Here is a 19,539-nt window from a genome sequence, read left to right on the forward strand (position 1 = left end):
GAGAAATACTCCACCCGAACATTCACTTTTGGCGGCAACGTTTCGTTAATCATAGCTACTTAGCTAACAGCAACAGAGAGTTAGCTAAGCTATCACAGAAAAATAAGCTTAAAATACTGCCATATATATTAATTACTTGAACGCACTTTGTTTTCTCTTCGACGGAAGACGAGAAGACGCCACTCGCCTCTCCCATACCGTCTTAATTTAACACGTATACCGTGAAATCCGTCAGTTACCGTTTCCGTTACTTCTTTTCGTTACTGTCAAGTCAGCCAACCACTTCTGCCTGTTCCTTTCAAAATAAACCACTTCCGCTCTGTATACAGGAAGTAAATGAATTTAGTGCTTTGACCCAAATACGCTTCACACGCCTGCTTTACGCTCACAAAGCACACAATGTGTGAGGATCTTTAACAGTTTTGGTCATGAACTAATCCTCTGCCATGATGTCTGCACATAAATAAATACCTTTTCAAACAGTAAGAGACCACTTTAGAATGCTGGGATGTTAGTTAATACAAACAGACATATATTTTATATAAAATGGATCAGGTGACCTTCAATTAACGAAAGTCATTCAGTGCTGGAGGTACATTTCTGATCATAATAATCATACACAGGTGCTTTTTAGAGAAGTCTTTGTACGATGATAATACACTCACCTGTCTGACGCTGTGTTCACTGTACTCACACAGAAGTTTATGGAAGTGGTTTTCTTTTTGCCAGGAGGTAAAAGTCTTCATAAAATCCAACCGTACAGCCTGAAGGACGACGACCAAAGCTTGGCAGTCTGTTACTTTCACTTTTGTATACGATGTGTCATACCTACGTTATGTATAAGAAGACTTCCTGTGTCTCTCACAGGTCAAGTCATGAAGGGGTGTGTTCAGAGGAACCTCACTGCTCGTAGGATCCACCGACCTCCACAAGATGTCACTAGTGGACCAGAAGACACATAATTTGAATTCTTCCCATATTTTGACCACAGCATACTCAATATTAACACCTCCACAAGCTGTAGCTTCGAAAACGTGTGACAGTGAATCAACACCAAACAAAGCGAACATGAGCAGCAGACAGAGGTGGAGGCGTTCATGACTCCGACACCACCAGCAGGTCAGACTGTTTCCTTCTGAATGGATGGACGGATCGGCACCAGATGTTCTCCACATGTTCTCCAGATGTTCTCCAGATGTTCGCAGGCTCATGGTTTCTGTTTTGAGGTGAAACATGTCATTGGCCGGCCTGCTGTCATGTGTGCTTCAGACACTCTCAGGATTAAATACGACAACCTCTGCCATCCCTTCACTTTGCACAGCAGCGCCACCATCAGGTCAAATCATGAACTTGTCCAGTTCTTCCACACTCCGCAGTGGATCCACAATGCAAACATTATTAAAGGGATGGTTTGTTGTTCTTCATCATTCGAAGCCATGCGTGCAAACAAAACACATGAAATGGAGAAAACAGAAACAGAATGCAGCTTTTCCTCTTTGAGGCGAAACCTTTGAAATCTGAACGTTTCCCCTCTGTGCATCATGGAAGCTCAGGTGAGGACACATTTGCACGTCCATGTCGTCACTTTGTCCCTGATCTGGGTCAAGCGTGGGCTTGCATGATAAGAGGACGGAGCTGCTCTGTGAGTCTGTACAAAGGGCAAACTTCCTCCCACGCATGAGCAGAGGCTTTCTGCAGCGGCTGCAGCAGCACAGAGACAAACACAGTCCGTCCTGCTGAGAGACACCGAAGCTCCTTCGCTCAGACTCTGAGGACGATGGCCGAGAAGAAGAAAGCCGTCTTGTTCAGCTTCTGGGGCGTCGTTGTCTCGTCCAAACTTCATGATGTTTTTCACAAGTTGGAGGAGTTGCACAACCTGCCCGGGTAAGGACAGTTACAGCGTCAGCGCACTGTAAAAAATGTTGGTTTAAAGGTGTCACTTGTGTAAAAACCTGCTCCTCATCCGACATGAGAACAAATAAAACATGTTCAGTCATGTGTCCGAACGGGAAAGTCACTGCCTGGAAGTGCAGCTGTGGAGTTTGATGAATCTTTAGTGAAATAAGTGTTTTTGTCAGTTGCTGCGACGGTTCCTCTTGAACACATTATGCAACTGCAAACAAGCTCAGAGGGCAGGGACATGCACCACATGGCCAAAAGTAAATGGACGCCTGACACTGAGGGGACCACAGCTCTTCACTGTTCACTCTGTTCACATCCACCAAACGTCCTGCTGCGTTTCTCAGCTTCAAAGGTCAAATTCAGCATTTTGACAAATGTCTGCGTGTCTTTCGGTGCCTTTGGACTTTGAACCGATGGTCCCACAACTGTTGTCATTAAAATTTGATGTTTTCACTCAGACGTTTTAGATTTTATTGAAGCGAACAAACAAATCAACAAACAAAGCATTTCTTCATTCACAAGGACAGAGACAAACACAAACTGGTGTCCCTGCGCTGCAGCATGAAGCTTTCTGTCCACTGGAGGCTCAAACCGAACCAGGAAACCAGATCCAGAAAGACCCGGATAAAAGCCGCTTGTGTAAACTCCTTTGTGTCCACATACTTTTGTCCACATGGTGGTCAGCCAGCTGGACTCGTGCTGTCTTATTTTGACGTGTTTCTCCTTCGTCTCTGTGTTCCTCAGGGGGTTCCTGTCCAGCGTGGCATCCCTAAAGGACGGTGCCATGAGGCGGGCGGAGAGAGGTGAGGTGATGCTTTCACAGGTGAGTGAGGTTCCTGTTCCCATGGCAACTCTGGAGGTGAGTCCTCAGATGGGCTGCTCAGCTCAGCGTGTGTGCATGTGTGCGTGCGTGTGTGTGTGCGTGCGTGCGTGCGTGTAGATGACGCCAGCGCTGGAGGCGGAGTGTGTGCAGGAGGCTCAGCGCAGGGGTGTGACTCTGCCATCTGATTGGTCAGTTGGAGGCCTGCTGGAGGAGCTCAGACGGGCGATGATGGACGTCCAGCCGGCTGTCCTGAGGACAGCTGCCCGTCTGCGTCTCAGTGGTACATATACACACACACACACACACACACACACAGAGCAGTGAGGGGCGGGGGGGGCAGATCTGGCCCTCCAACAGACACTGTTAGATCAAAGCTTTGACATGATTGGTCAGAAATGAGATAAGAATGCAACTCAGGTCAACCCCGCCTCTCCATCACCAGGGTTACTGACGGCTGTGCTGGCCAATCACTGGCTCGACGACAGCGCGACTGGAGACGCTGCGGCCCGCCTCCTCTCTGTGCTGGGCGGCCATTTTGACCTGGTCCTCCAGTCCTGCCGCTCAGGCCACAGGGTCCCCGAGCCCTCCATGTTCAGCTGCGCCCTGCAGCACCTGGGAGTGACATCACAGCAGGTAGAGGACAGCGCACAGCCTGAAAACACAGTTTGGACTCTGAGAGGACGACCAGTCTGTCTGTCCCGTTTCAGGCTCTGTGGCTGGACGCAGACGATGAAGGCGTGAAGGCGGCACAGGGGGCGGGGATGAAGGCCGTCCTGGTGGAAGATCTGGACGACGCTCTGGACAAACTGGCCGACTTTACTGGAGTTCAGGTGAGGAGGAGGAGGAGGAGGAAAATAACAGTTTCTAAGATGTTTGTTAATGCGTGTGTGTGTGTGTGTGTGTGTGTCTCAGGCTGGAGCAGACAGTCCTCCACCCTCCTGCCGTCCTGATGAAGTGTCTCATGGATACGTCACCATCAGGGTAACGATCCGCCAACACGTCGGCCTCATCATGTTGTTTTCTGCTGCCATTAACAAGGTTCCTGTGTGTGTGTGTGCGTGTGTGTGTGTGTGCGTGTGTGTGTGCGTGTGTGTGTGTGTGTGCGTGCGTGCGTGCGTGCGTGTGTGCGTGTCAGCCTGGTGTGAGGACTCATTATGTTGAAATGGGTTCAGGTCCTGCAGTTCTGCTGTGTCATGGCTTCCCTGAGAGCTGGTACTCCTGGAGGTATCAGGTAACGTGTTCATGTAGTAAAAACCAGAGTACTCGAAGTATTCAGATTGAGTACTTCAGTACAATTGATCTTCTTGATTGATTGATCGATTAATCACCTCAGCTTGCTCGCGCTCGGAGCCTGAACATCCTCCTCTGTCTCTCTGGCAGATTCCAGCTGTGGCAGCAGCAGGTTTCAGGGTTTTGGCTCTGGACATGAAGGGATATGGAGAGTCCACAGCACCGCCAGGTGTGTGTGTGTGTGTGTGTGTGTGTGTGTGTGTGTGTGTGTGTGTGTGTGTGTGTGTGTGTGTGTGTGTGTGCGTGTGTGCGTGTCAAAGTTCAACACTGACTCCTCTGTTGATGTGAAAGCTTGTACTCACCTTATCGCCGCCGCTTCAATGATCCATCCCATAATGCACAGCAGTGACAGTGAGCCTGCTCTCAGCTGAGGCCTGGTCTGTGCTGCCCCCTGCTGGACGCTGAAGCACAGCACACCTTCACATTCATGTGGCGTGTCTCTTCAACAGTTCACAGTAACAGTTCATTTACTTCAGTGCTTCCACTGCTGCGTTTTACCTTCACTGAACTGGAACACAGCAAATCTGACAGGTTTCAGGCTCTGAAGGTTCATGTTGGCGCTCATCAAACCTTTTCTCACTCCTGTGTCGTCTTCTGCCGACAGACATCGAGGAATATTCTCAGGAGCAGCTGTGCAAGGTACCAACGCACGAGACACACTGCGAGAGACACACTGCACGGGACACACTGCGAGAGACACACTGCACGGGACACACTGCGAGAGACACACTGCACGGGACACACTGCGAGAGACACACTGCGTGAGACACACTGCACAGGACACACTGCGAGAGACAGACTGCACGGGACACACTGCGAGAGACACACTGCGTGAGACACACTGCACAGGACACACTGCGAGAGACAGACTGCGAGACACACACTGCGTGAGACACACACTGCACGGGACACACTGCGAGAGACACACTGCGAGAGACACACTGCGAGAGACACACACTGCACGGGACACACTGCGCAAGACACACTGCGAGAGACACACTGCGCGAGACACACTGCGCGAGACACACTGCGAGAGACGCACTGCGAGAGACACACTGCACGGGACACACTGCGAGAGACACACTGCCTGAGACACACACTGCACGGGACACACTGCGCAAGACACACTGCGTGAGACACACTGCACGGGACACACTGCAAGACGAGAGACACATGATGCTGTTTTTCTTTTGTCCCTCCAGGATTTGATCACGTTTCTGGACAAAATGGTGAGTGATGAGACGTCACACTAATTAGTGTCAGGCTGTGACCTCACCTTCATCTGTTGTCCATGTTGCGTCCTGATGGATGTGTTGATGTGACGTCGTCTCTCTGTCCCGTGTCCAGTCCATACCACAGGTCACCCTGGTGGGTCATGACTGGGGCGGCTTTCTGGTGTGGACCCTGGCCCAGTATCACCCTGAGAGAGTCAGGTGAACACACACACACACGCGCACACACGCGCATACGCACACGCAAACACACACTGCTTCGTGCTGTAGTGAGGTGTGTGTCCTCCCGTGTGTGAAGGGCTGTGGCGTCTCTGAACACTCCTCTGTTCCCCGCCAATCCTTCTGCTCCTCCTGCAGAGAGACTGAAGGCCAACCCCATCTTTGACTACCAGCTCTACTTCCAGAAGCCCGTAAGTCTGCCTGCAGCATGCTAACATGCTAACACGCTAACACCGCAGCCGCTTCCTTTCTGCCAACTGTGACTGAGCAAGTTAAGTAGCATTAGCCTAGCTTAGCATAAAGACTGGACGCAGGGGCAAACAGTTAGCCTGACGCTAGCCACGGTTCAGGAGGCACCTCTAAAGTCCACCGACAAGCACGTTGTGTCTTCTTCACTTCATCAGAGCGCCAACAGATTAAAGGTCATTTTAAATAAAGAGATATCTTCATGTTCCTTGTTTCTTTGTGGATTTGTCAATAAAGCTTTGAATGTGTGCGTCACCACCGAGCAAAGCGTGCATGTGTGTGTTTGCTGCAGGGAGCAGCAGAGGCCGAGCTGGAGAAAGACCTGGAGAGAACGTTCAAGATCCTGTTCTTCAGCAGTGCCGAGGCAGTGAGGACACACACACACACACACACACACACACACGCACACACGCACACACACACACACTCTTTATGTCTCGTCTGCTCTCTCAGGTGAAGCGTCCTCCCATCAGCACTGCAGGCGTCTGCGCTCGAGGTGAGACTCACTGACTTCCTGCTGAACGTCGTTAATCAAACGTATGAAACTTGCTGAGAACGTCACTTCCTGTTTCCTCGCTGCCGTTCCAGGCGGTCTGTTTGTGGGGCTGCCGGAGAAGATTCCCCGGAGCTGCATGCTGACGGAGGCCGACCTGCAGTACTACGTCAGCCAGTACAAAGAGCGAGGCTTCAGGTGGGAACGCTGAACGAGACAGCGGGAAGCATCAACACTCTGAGCCGCGGCTCAATAATCAATAATCAATAATCGGCTCGTGTTTGTGTCACAGGAGGCCGCTGAACTGGTACCGCAACGGGGAGGCGGACTGGAGATGGATGTGTTCTCGTCCCACTGCAAAGGTTTGTCCCAGCAGCACAAAGACATCCTGGGACGAGGTTTGAAGGTCCTGAAGCGGGAAACGAAACGCTCCTTCACTGTTATCAATGGATGGATGGATGGATGGATGGATGGATGGATGGATGGATGGATGGATGGATGAGTGGATGGATGGTAAAAATAATGTAATGGTAAAAACTTCCACTGTAGAGGACTGACCTGTCAATCATCGTGTGTGTGTGCGTGTGCGTGCGTGCGTGCGTGTGCGTGTGCGTGCGTGCGTGCGTGTGCGTGTGCGTGCGTGCGTGCGTGTGCGTGTGCGTGCGTGTGCGTGCGTGTGCGCGTTAGCTGCTGATGCCTGCGCTGATGGTGACGGCAGGTAAAGACCAGGTGCTGCTGCCGGAACTCTCCAAAGGAATGGACGACTTGGTGAGACAAACAGGAGGGGGAGCAGCAGAATGACGATCAATCACTGATTATTGGAAACTGATCACATGTGTCGGTTGATTGACGGCAGATCCCGAACCTGAGCAGAGGACACATCGAGGACTGTGGACACTGGACTCAGATGGAGAGACCAGCTGAGACGAACCGCATCCTGATATCATGGCTGAAAGAAACACACGAGAAGGCTGGACGTGTTACTGTGGCCCCCAAACTGTGAGGGGGGAGGAGGGGAAGAGAGGAGAGGAGAGGAGAGGAGAGGAGAGGAGAGGAGAGGAGAGGAGAGGAGAGGAGAGAGGGAAGAGGAGAGAGAGGAGAGGAGAGGAGAGGAGAGGAGAGGAGAGGAGAGGAGAGGAGAGAGGGAAGAGGAGAGAGAGGAGAGGAGAGGAGAGGAGAGGAGAGGAAGAGGAGAGGAGAGGAGAGGAAGAGGAGGAGGAGAAGAGAGGAGAGGAAGAGGAAGAGGAGGAGGAGAAGAGAGGAGAGGAGAGGAGAGGAGAGGGGGAAGAGGAGAGGAGAGGAGAGGAAGAGAGGAGAGGAGAGGGGGAGGAAGAGAGGGAAGAGAGGGAGGAAGAGAGGGAAGAGAGGGAGGAAGAGAGGAGAGGAGAGGAGAGGAGAGGAGAGGAGAGGAGAGGAAGAGGAGGAGGAGAAGAGAGGAGAGGAAGAGGAAGAGGAGGAGGAGAAGAGAGGAGAGGAGAGGAGAGGAGAGGGGGAAGAGGAGAGGAGAGGAGAGGAGAGGAGAGGAAGAGAGGAGAGGAGAGGGGGAGGAAGAGAGGGAAGAGAGGGAGGAAGAGAGGAGAGGAGAGGAGAGAGGGAGGAAGAGAGGGAAGAGAGGGAGGAAGAGAGGGAAGAGAGGGAGGAAGAGAGGAGAGGAGAGGAGAGAGGGAGGAAGAGAGGGAAGAGAGGGAGGAAGAGAGGAGAGGAGAGGAGAGGAGAGGAGAGGAGAGGAGAGGAGAGGAGAGGAGAGAGGGAGGAAGAGAGGGAAGAGAGGGAGGGGGGAGGAGAGGAGAGGGAGGAGAGAGGGAGGAGGAGAGGAGAGGAGAGGAGAGAGGGAGGAAGAGAGGAGAGGAGAGAGGGAGGAAGAGAGGGAAGAGAGGGAGGGGGGAGGAGAGGAGAGGGAGGAGAGGAGAGAGGGAGGAAGAGAGGAGAGGAGAGGAGAGGAGAGGAGAGGAGAGGAGAGGAGAGAGGGAGGAAGAGAGGAAGGGAAACTGATGGAAGCTTTTGTGCCTTTGAGATCAAATCCTAACATATTGATTAACGACAGCGTATCAATCATCATATTAACTGATTCAAAGAACATGTTGATCTCTTCATTAATCAGCTGCTCATCTAAAGAACCTCTGAAGGTTCACTGCTTTTCTCCATCACATCATGGTAAATGGAAAACTGTTTCTGCTTTGATTGATTGATTGATTGACTGATTGATTGATTGATTGATTGATAGGTGCTCTGTCACTGACGTGTTCGACGTCTTTCTGACCGACGGATGAACTCTGATGCTCCTCATGTTAAAGACGCGCTGATTGTCTGCAAGTGTTGTCAATAAAGGTTTATTTGAGAAAAGGCAGAGCACGTGAGCACTTCAGCTTCAACAGACACGAGACGAAAAGACGGCGGCAGACATGGACGTTAGCTTAGCTTCCCTTTCAAAATAAAGTCCCAACATTTTGAAGACTTTCAGTCAGAAAAAACAGATTATCTCATAAAACAAAAAACTTTTTAAATCCTCACTGGAAACATTCCAACCTTTTAATCCTAAAAATCACGACATCACTCAGCTTTTTGCTGGAGAAGACGACTTCAGACAAATCCCGTCTTCATGAAGACAGCAGAGGACACGACGGCGTCCTCCAGTGGACGAGATGAGGACTGAACATCGAGCGGTTTCACAGTTTTTTCTCCTCAAACAGCTTCTTCCAGGCCGGCATGATGTGTTTGTAGACCTTCTCTATCTGTAACACACACACACACACACACACACACACACACACACACACACACACACACACACACACACACACACACACACACACACACACACACACACACAATCAGCTTCCTGCTTTGACTCGTCCAACACGTCCCAGCGTTTCCTCATTCTTGGACCTTCAGACGGGAATCGAACTCGAACACCCAGAGGTGCCTTACGTCTGACACCTGATCAACACACTGATGCGTCCAACAGAGACAAGCGAGGACAAGTGGACCGAGGACGGATCCCTGTGGAGCTCCGGGTTCACACTTCCAGCTGTTTTCCTGCTCTTCTTCCTGGCTGACGCTCGTGTTTGACAGCTCTTTGCTTGCTGATTGGTTGAAATCTCTTCCACCAATCAAAACCATGCAAACTGTTTTTGTTTTTATTCAAAACAACTTCACACACACCATAAAAAAACGGACAATAAGGACTTCCTCCGTCCACTGACCTGCTCAGACTTCTTCACTCCGTATCTGAAGAGCGTTGCCTGGTGCTCGCTGTTGTGAAACAGGATGTCGAACGTCACCTCGCGCCCCATCATGTCGTCGATGGCGGGCTTCACCACGCCGTGGAAATCTCTGGCTGGGAACGAGTCGTCCAGCATGTTGCTGACCTGCGGCGGGACAAAGGGAAGTTATCGTCCTGGTTGCTCTTCGCCGCAGTAAGTCATGACGTTTGCGCGGATGTTTTTGGGTACCTTGTACTTTTTCCCCAGCAGCTCCAGCGGATCCAGCTTGACCTCCGACCTCAGAGCTCGGCCAAAGAGCGGCAGCTTGGCGTCCGAATCTGTCCGACAAACACAGGACGAGCGTTTGGAAAAGACGTTCGATGTGTCTTTAAGAAGAAGAGCGGGAAACACTCACCTCGACAGGTCAGGTGAGCCACGTAGGGAACGCCGTCCTTCTCGCCGTAGTACACGGCGAAATGAGAGAAGTATTTGTTCCTGGGATACTCCACGATGTCCCCCGGGAACAGCTTGGGGCAGGAGTTCCTCTGCAGGGACGCCGTGACAGGACACATTGAGACCGCGAGCGCGGGACAGTTTTCAAGCAGAGACACTGGAGCTCCACTCAAACCGACCGTCTCCAGCTTCACTTAATTCAACCACAACAAAAACTGAAGCCATCTGAGCAGGAAGCCACAAACGAGAAGCGCTCGGCGGAGCTCTTCCTCGAGCTCTTCGTCACTGTTTTTCAACTCTCTCCCTGAACTTTATTAACAACGACATTCAAACAGACGCTGCAGTGAAAGCGACTCCACGCCGCCTCAAACCTTCAGCAAGCCTCCGCCTGCTCTGTCAAAGGGTGGAGGGATGCTGCAGACTGCAACCACCTGAACACCCCCCACCTCGGCGTCCCTTTAACAAGCCCGGAGAAGATACGGTTTGTCCATTCAGGGCTGCAATGTGTGGAAGAGGACAGAAGACGACCGTCCACGTCCGAGCCGTCCTTCTTTGAACGCTCTGCGCTGACCTCAAAGACTTCTGATTCAGTTAAGACATAAAGCAAGCGGAGGATTTCTCACATCGAGGCAACCGAAAGCTGATCAGCAGCTCGTGTCCACGGAGGACAGGACGGTGGGACAGACGGACAGCTGGACGTGGCAATGAATAAAAGAAGAAATGAGCGTCGTACTCACCAGACCCATGACTTGCTGCTCCTTCAGTCACTTACAAATGAAGCACACACAGGAACTCCAGCTGCTTTACATACTGCTGCTGCTGCCGCACCCGGTCACAGTACACTGACCCCCCAACACCCCCCACCCCCACCAGCCTCCCCCTCCCCCTCCCCCCCCACTAGCCTCCACCTCACCCCCACCTCACCCCCACCTCACCCCCACCTCACCCCCACCCGAGCTCTGTGTTTTGGTCAGATTCCCTCCTCTCAGCTTCACCTCAGCTGTTTTTGTGGCTCAGGGTGATTTTTGGGGGACATTTCTGCGGTTCACCCTCGAGACGTCGGAGCTGCTTGATGCCCTCGCTGTCCTCGCAGGTGTTTCCTAAACAGAGAGCGTGAAAGAGGAAGTGGCACTCCGGCTTCAGTCAGACTTGTTTTATTTGAGATGTGAAGAAGGCACTGAACAACAAACCTGGAACCTCGAGACACATTCACACTTTTTCACTTGAGTCCAAAAAGAAAAAGTCAACCAGGTCCTGTTTGTCTCTCCACTTTGGACAGGCTAGCAGTTTCCCCCTGCGTCCATTCTTTATGCTAAGCTAGGCTAACTGAAGAGCATATGTTCACCTCAGTTCACAGTTCACAGTTGAAGCTTCTTTCTGAGTAAAAACACCTGAACAAACTGTCCTGGGATCAGCGGCCGGTGGACTCACAGCAGCGTGGAATCGGCTGAACGACGACTAGAATCGGATGAAGGTCGCGTCCGTCTGACGGGACGCTTCACGACGTCTCGCCTGGACTGAAGGACGGGCACCGTTCGGACGGGGGGGGCCCGGTGCAGCTCTGAGGGTGGACGCCAGGATTTAACCGCGTTTCATGAGATTATTATGGGATGTTTGTGCTATCATCATCGTTCCGACTCGGAGCTGCACATTTGTTCTTTCATGAATGAAGTCCCCCCCATCCCCCCGAGATTAAACCCCCACCCACACTGAATGCTCCGCCCTGCTGCTGTGAAGGACATCCACCCACATTCAAAAAAATATAGATCATCTGCAGAGAAAATAAACATCTCAGTCCACACACACACACACACACACACACACACACACACACACACACACACACACACACACACACACACACACACACACACACACACACACACACACACACACACACACACACACACACATTAGAAAAGGTCACATTCTGACTGAGATCATCTGAGTCCATGGACTGCATTTACTGAAGAAGAGTGTGTGTGACGGGAGTGTGTGTGGCAGCACGCACGCACACACGCCCGCGCACGCACACACACACACATTAATGCCCCTCGATAAAGTCAGTGCAGTCGTTCGGTCTGTTGAAGGCACCTGAGTTTCGCTCCGACCTGAGCTGGACGTTCACCAGTGTATACAGCACACACACACACGCGCGCACACACACACACACACACACACACAGCACATCTAGGTGTGCTCCTGGGCGTGGCTCGGCCTCTCCTCGCCGTCTTTGGCCCAGCTCAGCCCGTTGATGGGCGCGTGTTTGTCCCAGCTGTCCGTGTTGTGTCCGTGTTTCCTCTGGTGGCGTTTGTAGTTGTCCCAGTGGCCCGTGGTGTAGTCGCACTCGGCGCAGGCGTACGGCTTCTCGCCCGTGTGCCGCAGCATGTGCCTCTTCAGGTTCATGCTCTGGTTGCAGGAGTAGCCGCAGACGCCGCAGTGGAACGGCTTGGCGCCCGAGTGGATGCGCTCGTGGCGCCGCAGGTTGGCGAGGTTTCCGCAGGCGTAGCTGCAGGACGGGCACTGGTACGGCTTCTCGCCCGTGTGAACGCGCAGGTGGCGTTTGAGGTTGTCGAGGTGCGAGGAGGTGTAGGGGCAGTGCGGGCAGCGGTGGGGTTTCTCCTCAGAGTGGGTGTGGGCGTGGCGGGCCAGGTGGTTGGGGTAGTGGGACAGGAAGGGGCAGCGAGGGCAGCGGTACAGCTTGGCGCCACGCTGACCCCGCCGGGATCCACGAGACACGGTCGGGCCGCAGGGGGGCCCGGATCCCTCTTTGGACAGCAGGTCCAACGAGCAGCGACGACACACCTGCGGAGTCACACAGAAACAGGGTCTGAAGAGGAGAGCGCACCTTCGTCACTAACACGGCGTCACCTGTGCCGCCCTCAGGTCGCTCACGTCGGTGACTTGGCCCCAGATTTCGCCTCTCAGGCTACTCTAACTCTGATTGGCTGAGGCTGACAGTCATTTTCAATCAAAGCCTCACAGCTCAGAGGAAACAGATCCCAGCTCAGGTACGTACCTGTCCTCCGTCGCCCTCCCCCTCCTCGTCGCCCTCGGCCTTGTCCCCCTCCAGGTCGGCCTCCTCCAGGGTGAGGCCGCACACCCGGCAGCACAGGGGGAAGAGGAGGACGGGGAGCGGGGCGGAGGGGGAGCCGAGGGCCCCCAGCGTCTGGAGGTAACCCGAGTCCTGGGACACGCGAAGGGTCAGGTCTGAAACGACTGCACGAGGACGACAGGGACAGAAGAAGACAAAAGACAGAAATCAGTCGCCCTGAAAGTGACGCTGCAGCTTTTACTGATAACAAGAAACTTCTTCCACCTCAAACTCAAACTTCCTCCTTTTACTTCTTCTTTGATTCTCGTCTTTTAGTCTAAAAATCCCTCCTGGTTCTGATTCCCTGACCGAGCGCGTCCTCGCTCGCAGCGAGGACCGGCGCTGAAAACGTCCCTGATGCAGGTGAATTCACCAGAGGCTACCTTCAGGCCGGTGGGCACTCAGCCAAAGATGACTCCTCTTCCTCATTTCTCAGACTCTTTCACTTTCAGCTTCCTGGTTCCTGTTTTCGGCTCAGCGCTCACTCTTTATAAACATCCCCTCACTGTGTGCTCTTACCTTCTTCGGCTTCGTTCTTTTTCCGCCTCGCTCGCCATTTCTCCTTCTCCCTCCTCTGCGGCCTTTCCTGAGAGTGCATGCGCTGGTGCCTCCGCAGGTTGCCGAGGGAGCTGCAGGCGTAGCTGCACTGGTGGCAGCGGTACGGCTTCTCGCCGGTGTGGGTGCGGGCGTGGCGCTGCAGGTTGACCAGCTGGGCGGAGGCGTAGGGGCAGACGGGGCAGCGGTACGGCTTGTGGCCGTCGTGGGTCCTCATGTGGCGCTTCAGGTGGTTGGAGTAGCGCGAGGTGAAGGCGCACAGCGAGCACGAGTACAGCTTTGGAGGGAGGTCGCCGGCTCCGCCCGCCTTTCCCGCGCTTTTCCTCTTCCTGTCTGAGCCGCCGCCGCCGGACCCGTCCGCCAGGTCTGACGCCTCCACCTGAGAGGAGTCGATGGAGGCGTCAAGCTGGAGCCCTTCCTCACAGGTGAGACAGTAAAGCTCCGCCCCCAGGTCCAGACCCACACCTGCAACAAAACAAATCAGATTTTCCATGAGGAGCCTGAACTCAAGGCGTCGTTAAGCTCCTCCTCCAGGAACCATGTCAGCCAATCATTCAAACCCAGAGGACACGTCATCATCGCTCATCACTGTTTAAAACAGGTCGTTCTGAAATGACAGTTTACGGAGACATCTGCTTCTTCAGCGCGGAAGAGGAAGACCATGACGTGTGATCCAGGAAATAGCCTGCTCCACTTCTCATTTTCTGACGTCAAAAAGAGTCAAACAGTTACCGAGATCTAAACCTGCTCCCAGAGGCGTGTCTCCCAGGAGCTGACCGCATCCTTTACAGGAGAGGAAAGCTGGGAAGGTGGAGTCTGACGGCGCCGACGGGTCGTCCTCGACGCTCAGGGAGAAGACCGTCATACCTGAGGAGGAAGACGAGGAAAGAAAGGGTTCGTGTGAGGAGGACACTTCCTGAACGCTGAGCGTCCCCGTTCTATCTGATCAGTACTTTTCTGTTCCTGGTCCTGTTTCCTGTTTGTTTGCCTAAAAATAAACACGCTGATCTGAACGTGTGTGTGTGTGTGTGCGTGCACGCTCCTCACCGGCCTCTCTGTCCAGCCCCATGATCTCCGAGTCTCCAAACTCCAGCTCTCCGCTCAGCAGGAAGTCGCTCTCCAGAACGAGGCATCCCGGCTCGCACGCCACTGGCCCGTCCTCCGACTCCACTGAGCACAAACACACACAAACACACAAACGACCGTGAGACAGCCAATCAACAAACACCTCCACCGAGGAAGAGTCCCAACAGCTCCAGAACAAACAAACAAATAAACAAAAAGCTCCAGACGTTGTGCTTTAGAGAACTGGACTTGATCAAAGTTCAGGCTCTGAAGGAAAGAAGAAGAGCGAAGGAGAGGAAGTGAGGAGAAGGAGCACAGGAAGCCAGTGAGGATGAGATAAGTGGGGAGGAGGAAGAGTCGGAGGGCGAGTCAGGAAAAGGAAGAGGAGCGAAAGAAGGGATGAGGCGCAGAAAGAGCAGCCAGTCTGAGCGTTTCAAAGCCTGCTGACACTCAGTGAATGAATGAGCCAGTGAGCGCATGAAAAAGGAAACATGACGTGGAATCAGCCTCTCACACCTCATCGAACAAATCCTCATCATTTCCCTTTTTGACGTTTCGCTGCTCGTTCATTCAGAGTCAAACCGTCAGCGGCGACTGATCTGAACAGCTGGACGACAGGAAGTCCGTCTGCAGCCGCTCAGACCGTCTGCGAGTCGTCCACTGCGTGCTGTCCTCTCGTTCCCGCCTCCCGTTGTCTGGGAAGGAGAAGGCTGCCGATCGACCAATCGCCTGCAGCGACCGATCAGGTGTGCTTTTCCAGGCCGACATGTTCAGACTGACCGAAGCTGCTTCGTGTTTGTTTCAGTTGTTTTCAGACTCTGAATTAAACTCTTATTTGGACAGGAGGACGTAACGACCGTCCTCTGGCTGCGTCCTCTGGCTCCACAGAGACAAACAAGACGCCATTCAGACGCCTGTTTGACCTTCAGGGGAAAACTCGCTGTGGATTCTGGCTCCTCTGATCCACGTCCTGCTTCCTGTCTTCACATACATGACAGCTAAACAAATGTCTCGGTGACACCTGGTTAGTTCACAAACACACAGGTGACTTATGGGACGGATGGCGAGACGAACCCGGAGCTCAGACGACAGGGATGAGAAACCTCCAGAGAAGCATTTTTAAGGTAAAACAGGAGACAAAGGTGAGGTGAGGGCGCATGTGTAAAGGGAATGAGAGGAAAGTCACACAGGAAGCAATGAAAGAAAGAGAGGAAGAACAACGGGAAGAAGAGGAGGGAGCACGGGGAGGTCAGGTACGGGTCTGCGAAGAGGAAGTGGAGACAGGAAGCAGAGAGGAGGAAGAGAGGAAGTGGAGAGTCCAAGCGAGCCAGAGCATTCAGGATGAGATAACACACAAACACATCGACTTAAAGGACAACATGTCTCCAGCAGTCTTCCTCTCTGAGAGACAATGAGGGACCGAGCCTGCAACGTCAATATGTTATAGCAGCTAGGCAGCGCTGGATGTGGCTGTTTCCTGGACTAAACTTGAGTCTACACGTAGAAAGACAGTTAAAGTGGATCCTTAAGGACAAAGAACAACCAAGAGCCACTTCCTTAAAGTCTGCTGCTGGTTTCAGGCAATACATGCAGCCCATCAGCCGTCAGACAGATTCAAAGAGCAGCAGAAGAGACTAAAACTCACATTTCACCGGCTGGGGGTTGGACTGTTTCCTCCGCGGCATCGTCGCCTCTCGTCGTCCCCGATCTGGCTCTGGTTGTGGGGCGACAGCTCACACACAGCGGGCTCGAGTCCGTGCGTCCGTCGGCCAGCCAGGCAGCCAGCTAACTGCATGTCATCACCATCACCTCCTTCCTCTTCCTCTTCCTCCAACGGACAGTAACAGCGGCGGTGTCATCACTAGCGACAACTGCCTGAAACGGAGTGTCCAGTGACACCAGCACCGATTAAAAACTGCTCAACTGTCTTAAAATCAACACATTTCACACTACATGTATTTCCAGTCGCGCTGTGACGCTCAATAACGTCAAACACACGTCTGCCACTTTAAAATTAACACCGAGCCTCTTTGTTATTGTTCCGCAGGAACTAGACGGGGCCATCTTGTTAGCCACCTAGCTAGCTAGTCAACTTAAACATTAGAAATTCAGCCGTTTCAACCACAAACTTTGACTAAAATCGTGTGTGGGTGTCGCAAAGTTGGCAAACTCACCTGTGAGAAAGTCCCCAAGAACAATGTCGTCGACAAAATGCCGCAAACTGTTTCAAAAATAGCCTTTTGTTGGCAAACGCACAGCCGCACACCGCTGCTGACAGAAATACGCCGGGTCCGGGCTCCGGGTGACGTCAGTGACAGGCGCGGGGGATTGTGGGACTTGAAGTCCGGATATCGACAGCTTATCAATAACAATACATGTCCTGTACATATAATTAACGCGCTTCAGGACAGATTAAAGAAAGAAAAAATTAAATAAAACAGAAGACTACAACACAATACCAGTCACATAATAACAATAACATTCAATAATACAAGTAGTAAATATTTAACACACAAAGATGATTAAAATGTAGTTTCGACTGCAGTGATGAAATTAACAAGTTAATTAGTGTTTGCTGAGCTCGGTGCTCAGATGAGCCACTGACAAATAACACACAAACAAAGATCTGCATGAGGCTCTGTAAGTTTGTTTGATGTCATTAAATTCATTAATAAATAGAATTTAATTAACTAGAAGGCAACAAAAACAACAACAAAAATACTGTTAAGCGGATCACAGAGTTTATTTTCTAAGACTTTGCAGACACACGAGGTCATAATCAGATTTAAATTCTATCTCCGTTCAGCTTCATCGTCTCAGTTATGATTCTTCTGCACGCACATCTGGATCAACGTCTGTCTGAATGAAAACACCAGCGAAGGAATAAACATGTTCGATTCTCAGTGAAGTATAAAACTAAACGGGCCAACAGGAAACGCGTTTCTTGCAGCTTCAGCTGAGCTTTGATGACACATCGCTGCATCCTGAGACCTCAAACCTGTGACCTTTTGTGCTGCATGAACAAATAAACTTTATTTATCCACGCTGTCATTGGTTCTAACCCGGCTTCAGTCCAGCTCATGCTGTCAATCAAAAGTTTCGTCAAAAAGACCAGACGCTCAACGCGGTGTACCGCACGGCTACGTCCTGGGTCCACTACTTCCTCTACGTGATACCACTATGGGTCATCATCGTGGGATCAATACAAGAAATCGATTGATCACGAGCTCATCATGGACTCAAACTCATCGATCCTCTGTCTGGTGTTTCCTCGGCGAATCTTCCTGTAGGACACGCTTTTGTACTTTGACGCCTGACGGCCAACATCCTTCTTGTCTTCCTCTGTGTCTGTCTTGCCTTTCATCTTGTGAGAGTTTGGACTTCCGTCCTCTTTGTCTGCTTTGTCCTCTTCCATCGCAGGGTTTCCTGTGCCGGCTGAGTTCTGGTCTGGACGCGGCTCTCTGCTTCCTGGTCCGGTCCTTGACGGCGGCTGAGCGGCCGCATCCATCGGCATCACGTTGTCGTCCGTCCTGCGACCCGAAGCCTGTGGATCTGGAAACATCATCCAGACTTTTTAATTCAAACGCTTTTTAAAGGTTCAAGCATGTGAGCTCATTCTCTCTGTGGACGTTTCTTCATCATCATTTGCTTTTGGCAGCGTCATCATTGTGGAATTTTAATTGGACCTCAATGAACGAATTAGCTCTGTGGCTCCTTCTGTTCCGGCCAATCGGAGCTGCAGTGATGTGAGCCGCTCGTGGGACAGAGCGAGCCTCCACACATCTAAACCCTTCAGCTGATCACTGATCACTGATCACGTTCATCGATAAACGATCTCAATCACAAGTTCAACAAGTGAAACAGAAATAACAGGAAATGAACCTTAACTTCCATTTCCTGTCAGAATGACATCATGAACATGTTGAGCAAACTGTTCAGCTTGGCTTTAAAGGCGCAGCCACATTTTTTAGTTTTCAGTTCAAACCTTTCAGATTTTAAATAAATCAAACTCTTTTTTTAAATATCAGTTCACATCTGTCAGCGACGTTCAGCCTCTTTATAAACTCTAACTTCCTGTCTGAGCGGTGCTTCTCGTTGTTAGTGGCGGAGTCCGCCACTCCTCCCAGTCTTACGGATCATCAGTGTTTTTTACAGTGTCGCGTGAGTACACTGTAAAAAAGAGAAAAGCTTGTGCAGAGTCACAGCGGTGAGTTCAGGGTCTGCATCTCGTTACCTGTCTGTGGTCCAGGTGTGATGTCTCCGACGTTGTCTTCAGCTGCAGGTGGAGCTCGACGTCCCGGGGCAGGAAATGATGTCAGCGGTGTCTCAGCTCGCCGGCGCTCCTCTGAACTCTGCATTTCGTCCCCTGTGGGATCCCTCAGATTCAGACCAGCGTCGATGGGAGGGAGATCTGTCAGAGAGCCGGTTTGAGCTCCCTCCACCTCCACCTCCACCTCCGCCTCCACCTCATTGTTGCTGCTCGGCGATGTGGGATAAACGTCTCTGTTGTGGTTGTTGGCAGCGCTTTTCTCCTCGTCTGTGATGTCATTTCCTGCCTCTGCACCACCATGACTCAGCAGTTCAGACTCTCGTGGATTTGTTGGCTCTCGCTCTTTTTCTTCTTCTGCAGTTTTGTCTCCGCCGATCAAAGCCCCCATTTCTTCTTCTTTTCCATCAGTCTGTTGTTCTTGTTCTTTCTTGGCCTCCTTTTCTTTTTCCTCCATCTCTTCTTCTTTTTCAGAGTCGTGTTCTTCTTCTTCTTTTGTCTCTGTCTCCCTGTCCTGTTCTTTTCCTTCTTCTTCTCCCTCTTCTTCCTCCTCTTTCTCTGCTCTTTCACTCTCTCCTTCCTCCACAACCACCTTTTCTTCTTCTTCCTCGTGAGTCTTAACCTCTGTCCCTCCATCTTTTCCCTCTTCCTCCACTACCTGCTTTCCTTGTTCCTCTTCCTCTCCAGTCTCTTCTTC

General features: G+C 51.9%; 3 protein-coding genes across 4 annotated transcripts; 1 reads left to right on the forward strand and 2 right to left on the reverse strand.

The window, feature by feature from the left end:
• Positions 1–1,566: 1,566 nt before the first annotated feature.
• ephx2 (epoxide hydrolase 2, cytoplasmic) lies at positions 1,567–7,481 on the forward strand. Its single transcript, XM_070958029.1, has 18 exons — positions 1,567–1,884; positions 2,647–2,725; positions 2,843–3,005; positions 3,168–3,358; positions 3,433–3,555; positions 3,638–3,706; positions 3,861–3,956; positions 4,106–4,184; positions 4,620–4,654; positions 5,218–5,244; positions 5,363–5,448; positions 5,546–5,657; positions 6,005–6,079; positions 6,166–6,208; positions 6,301–6,403; positions 6,498–6,567; positions 6,893–6,973; positions 7,062–7,481. Exons 1-18 carry the CDS (start codon positions 1,778–1,780, stop codon positions 7,206–7,208), a joined length of 1,686 nt encoding a protein of 561 aa, XP_070814130.1. The 5' UTR covers positions 1,567–1,777; the 3' UTR covers positions 7,209–7,481.
• Positions 7,482–8,523: 1,042 nt separating this feature from the next.
• plaat1l (phospholipase A and acyltransferase 1-like) lies at positions 8,524–10,637 on the reverse strand. The gene is made up of 5 exons (XM_070957888.1): positions 10,599–10,637; positions 9,824–9,953; positions 9,658–9,746; positions 9,409–9,573; positions 8,524–8,937 (listed from the first exon to the last, which is right to left on the reverse strand). Exons 1-5 carry the CDS (start codon positions 10,605–10,607, stop codon positions 8,872–8,874), a joined length of 459 nt encoding a protein of 152 aa, XP_070813989.1. The 5' UTR covers positions 10,608–10,637; the 3' UTR covers positions 8,524–8,871.
• Positions 10,638–11,001: 364 nt separating this feature from the next.
• Positions 11,002–16,879, reverse strand: LOC139327952 (zinc finger protein 513). Of its 2 annotated transcripts, none has more exons than XM_070958032.1 (7): positions 16,750–16,879; positions 16,221–16,450; positions 14,558–14,680; positions 14,243–14,377; positions 13,475–13,975; positions 12,881–13,080; positions 11,002–12,666 (listed from the first exon to the last, which is right to left on the reverse strand). In XM_070958032.1, exons 2-7 carry the CDS (start codon positions 16,258–16,260, stop codon positions 12,052–12,054), a joined length of 1,614 nt encoding a protein of 537 aa, XP_070814133.1. In that variant the 5' UTR covers positions 16,261–16,450; positions 16,750–16,879; the 3' UTR covers positions 11,002–12,051. The 2 variants fall into 2 exon arrangements, with proteins under 2 accessions (XP_070814133.1, XP_070814134.1); XM_070958033.1 differs by having other exon boundaries at positions 11,838–12,666; positions 16,221–16,446; positions 16,750–16,870.
• Positions 16,880–19,539: the final 2,660 nt, after the last annotated feature.

Source organism: Chaetodon trifascialis, chromosome 24 (genome assembly GCF_039877785.1).
Source record: "Chaetodon trifascialis isolate fChaTrf1 chromosome 24, fChaTrf1.hap1, whole genome shotgun sequence".
NCBI classification, from domain to species: domain Eukaryota; kingdom Metazoa; phylum Chordata; class Actinopteri; order Chaetodontiformes; family Chaetodontidae; genus Chaetodon; species Chaetodon trifascialis.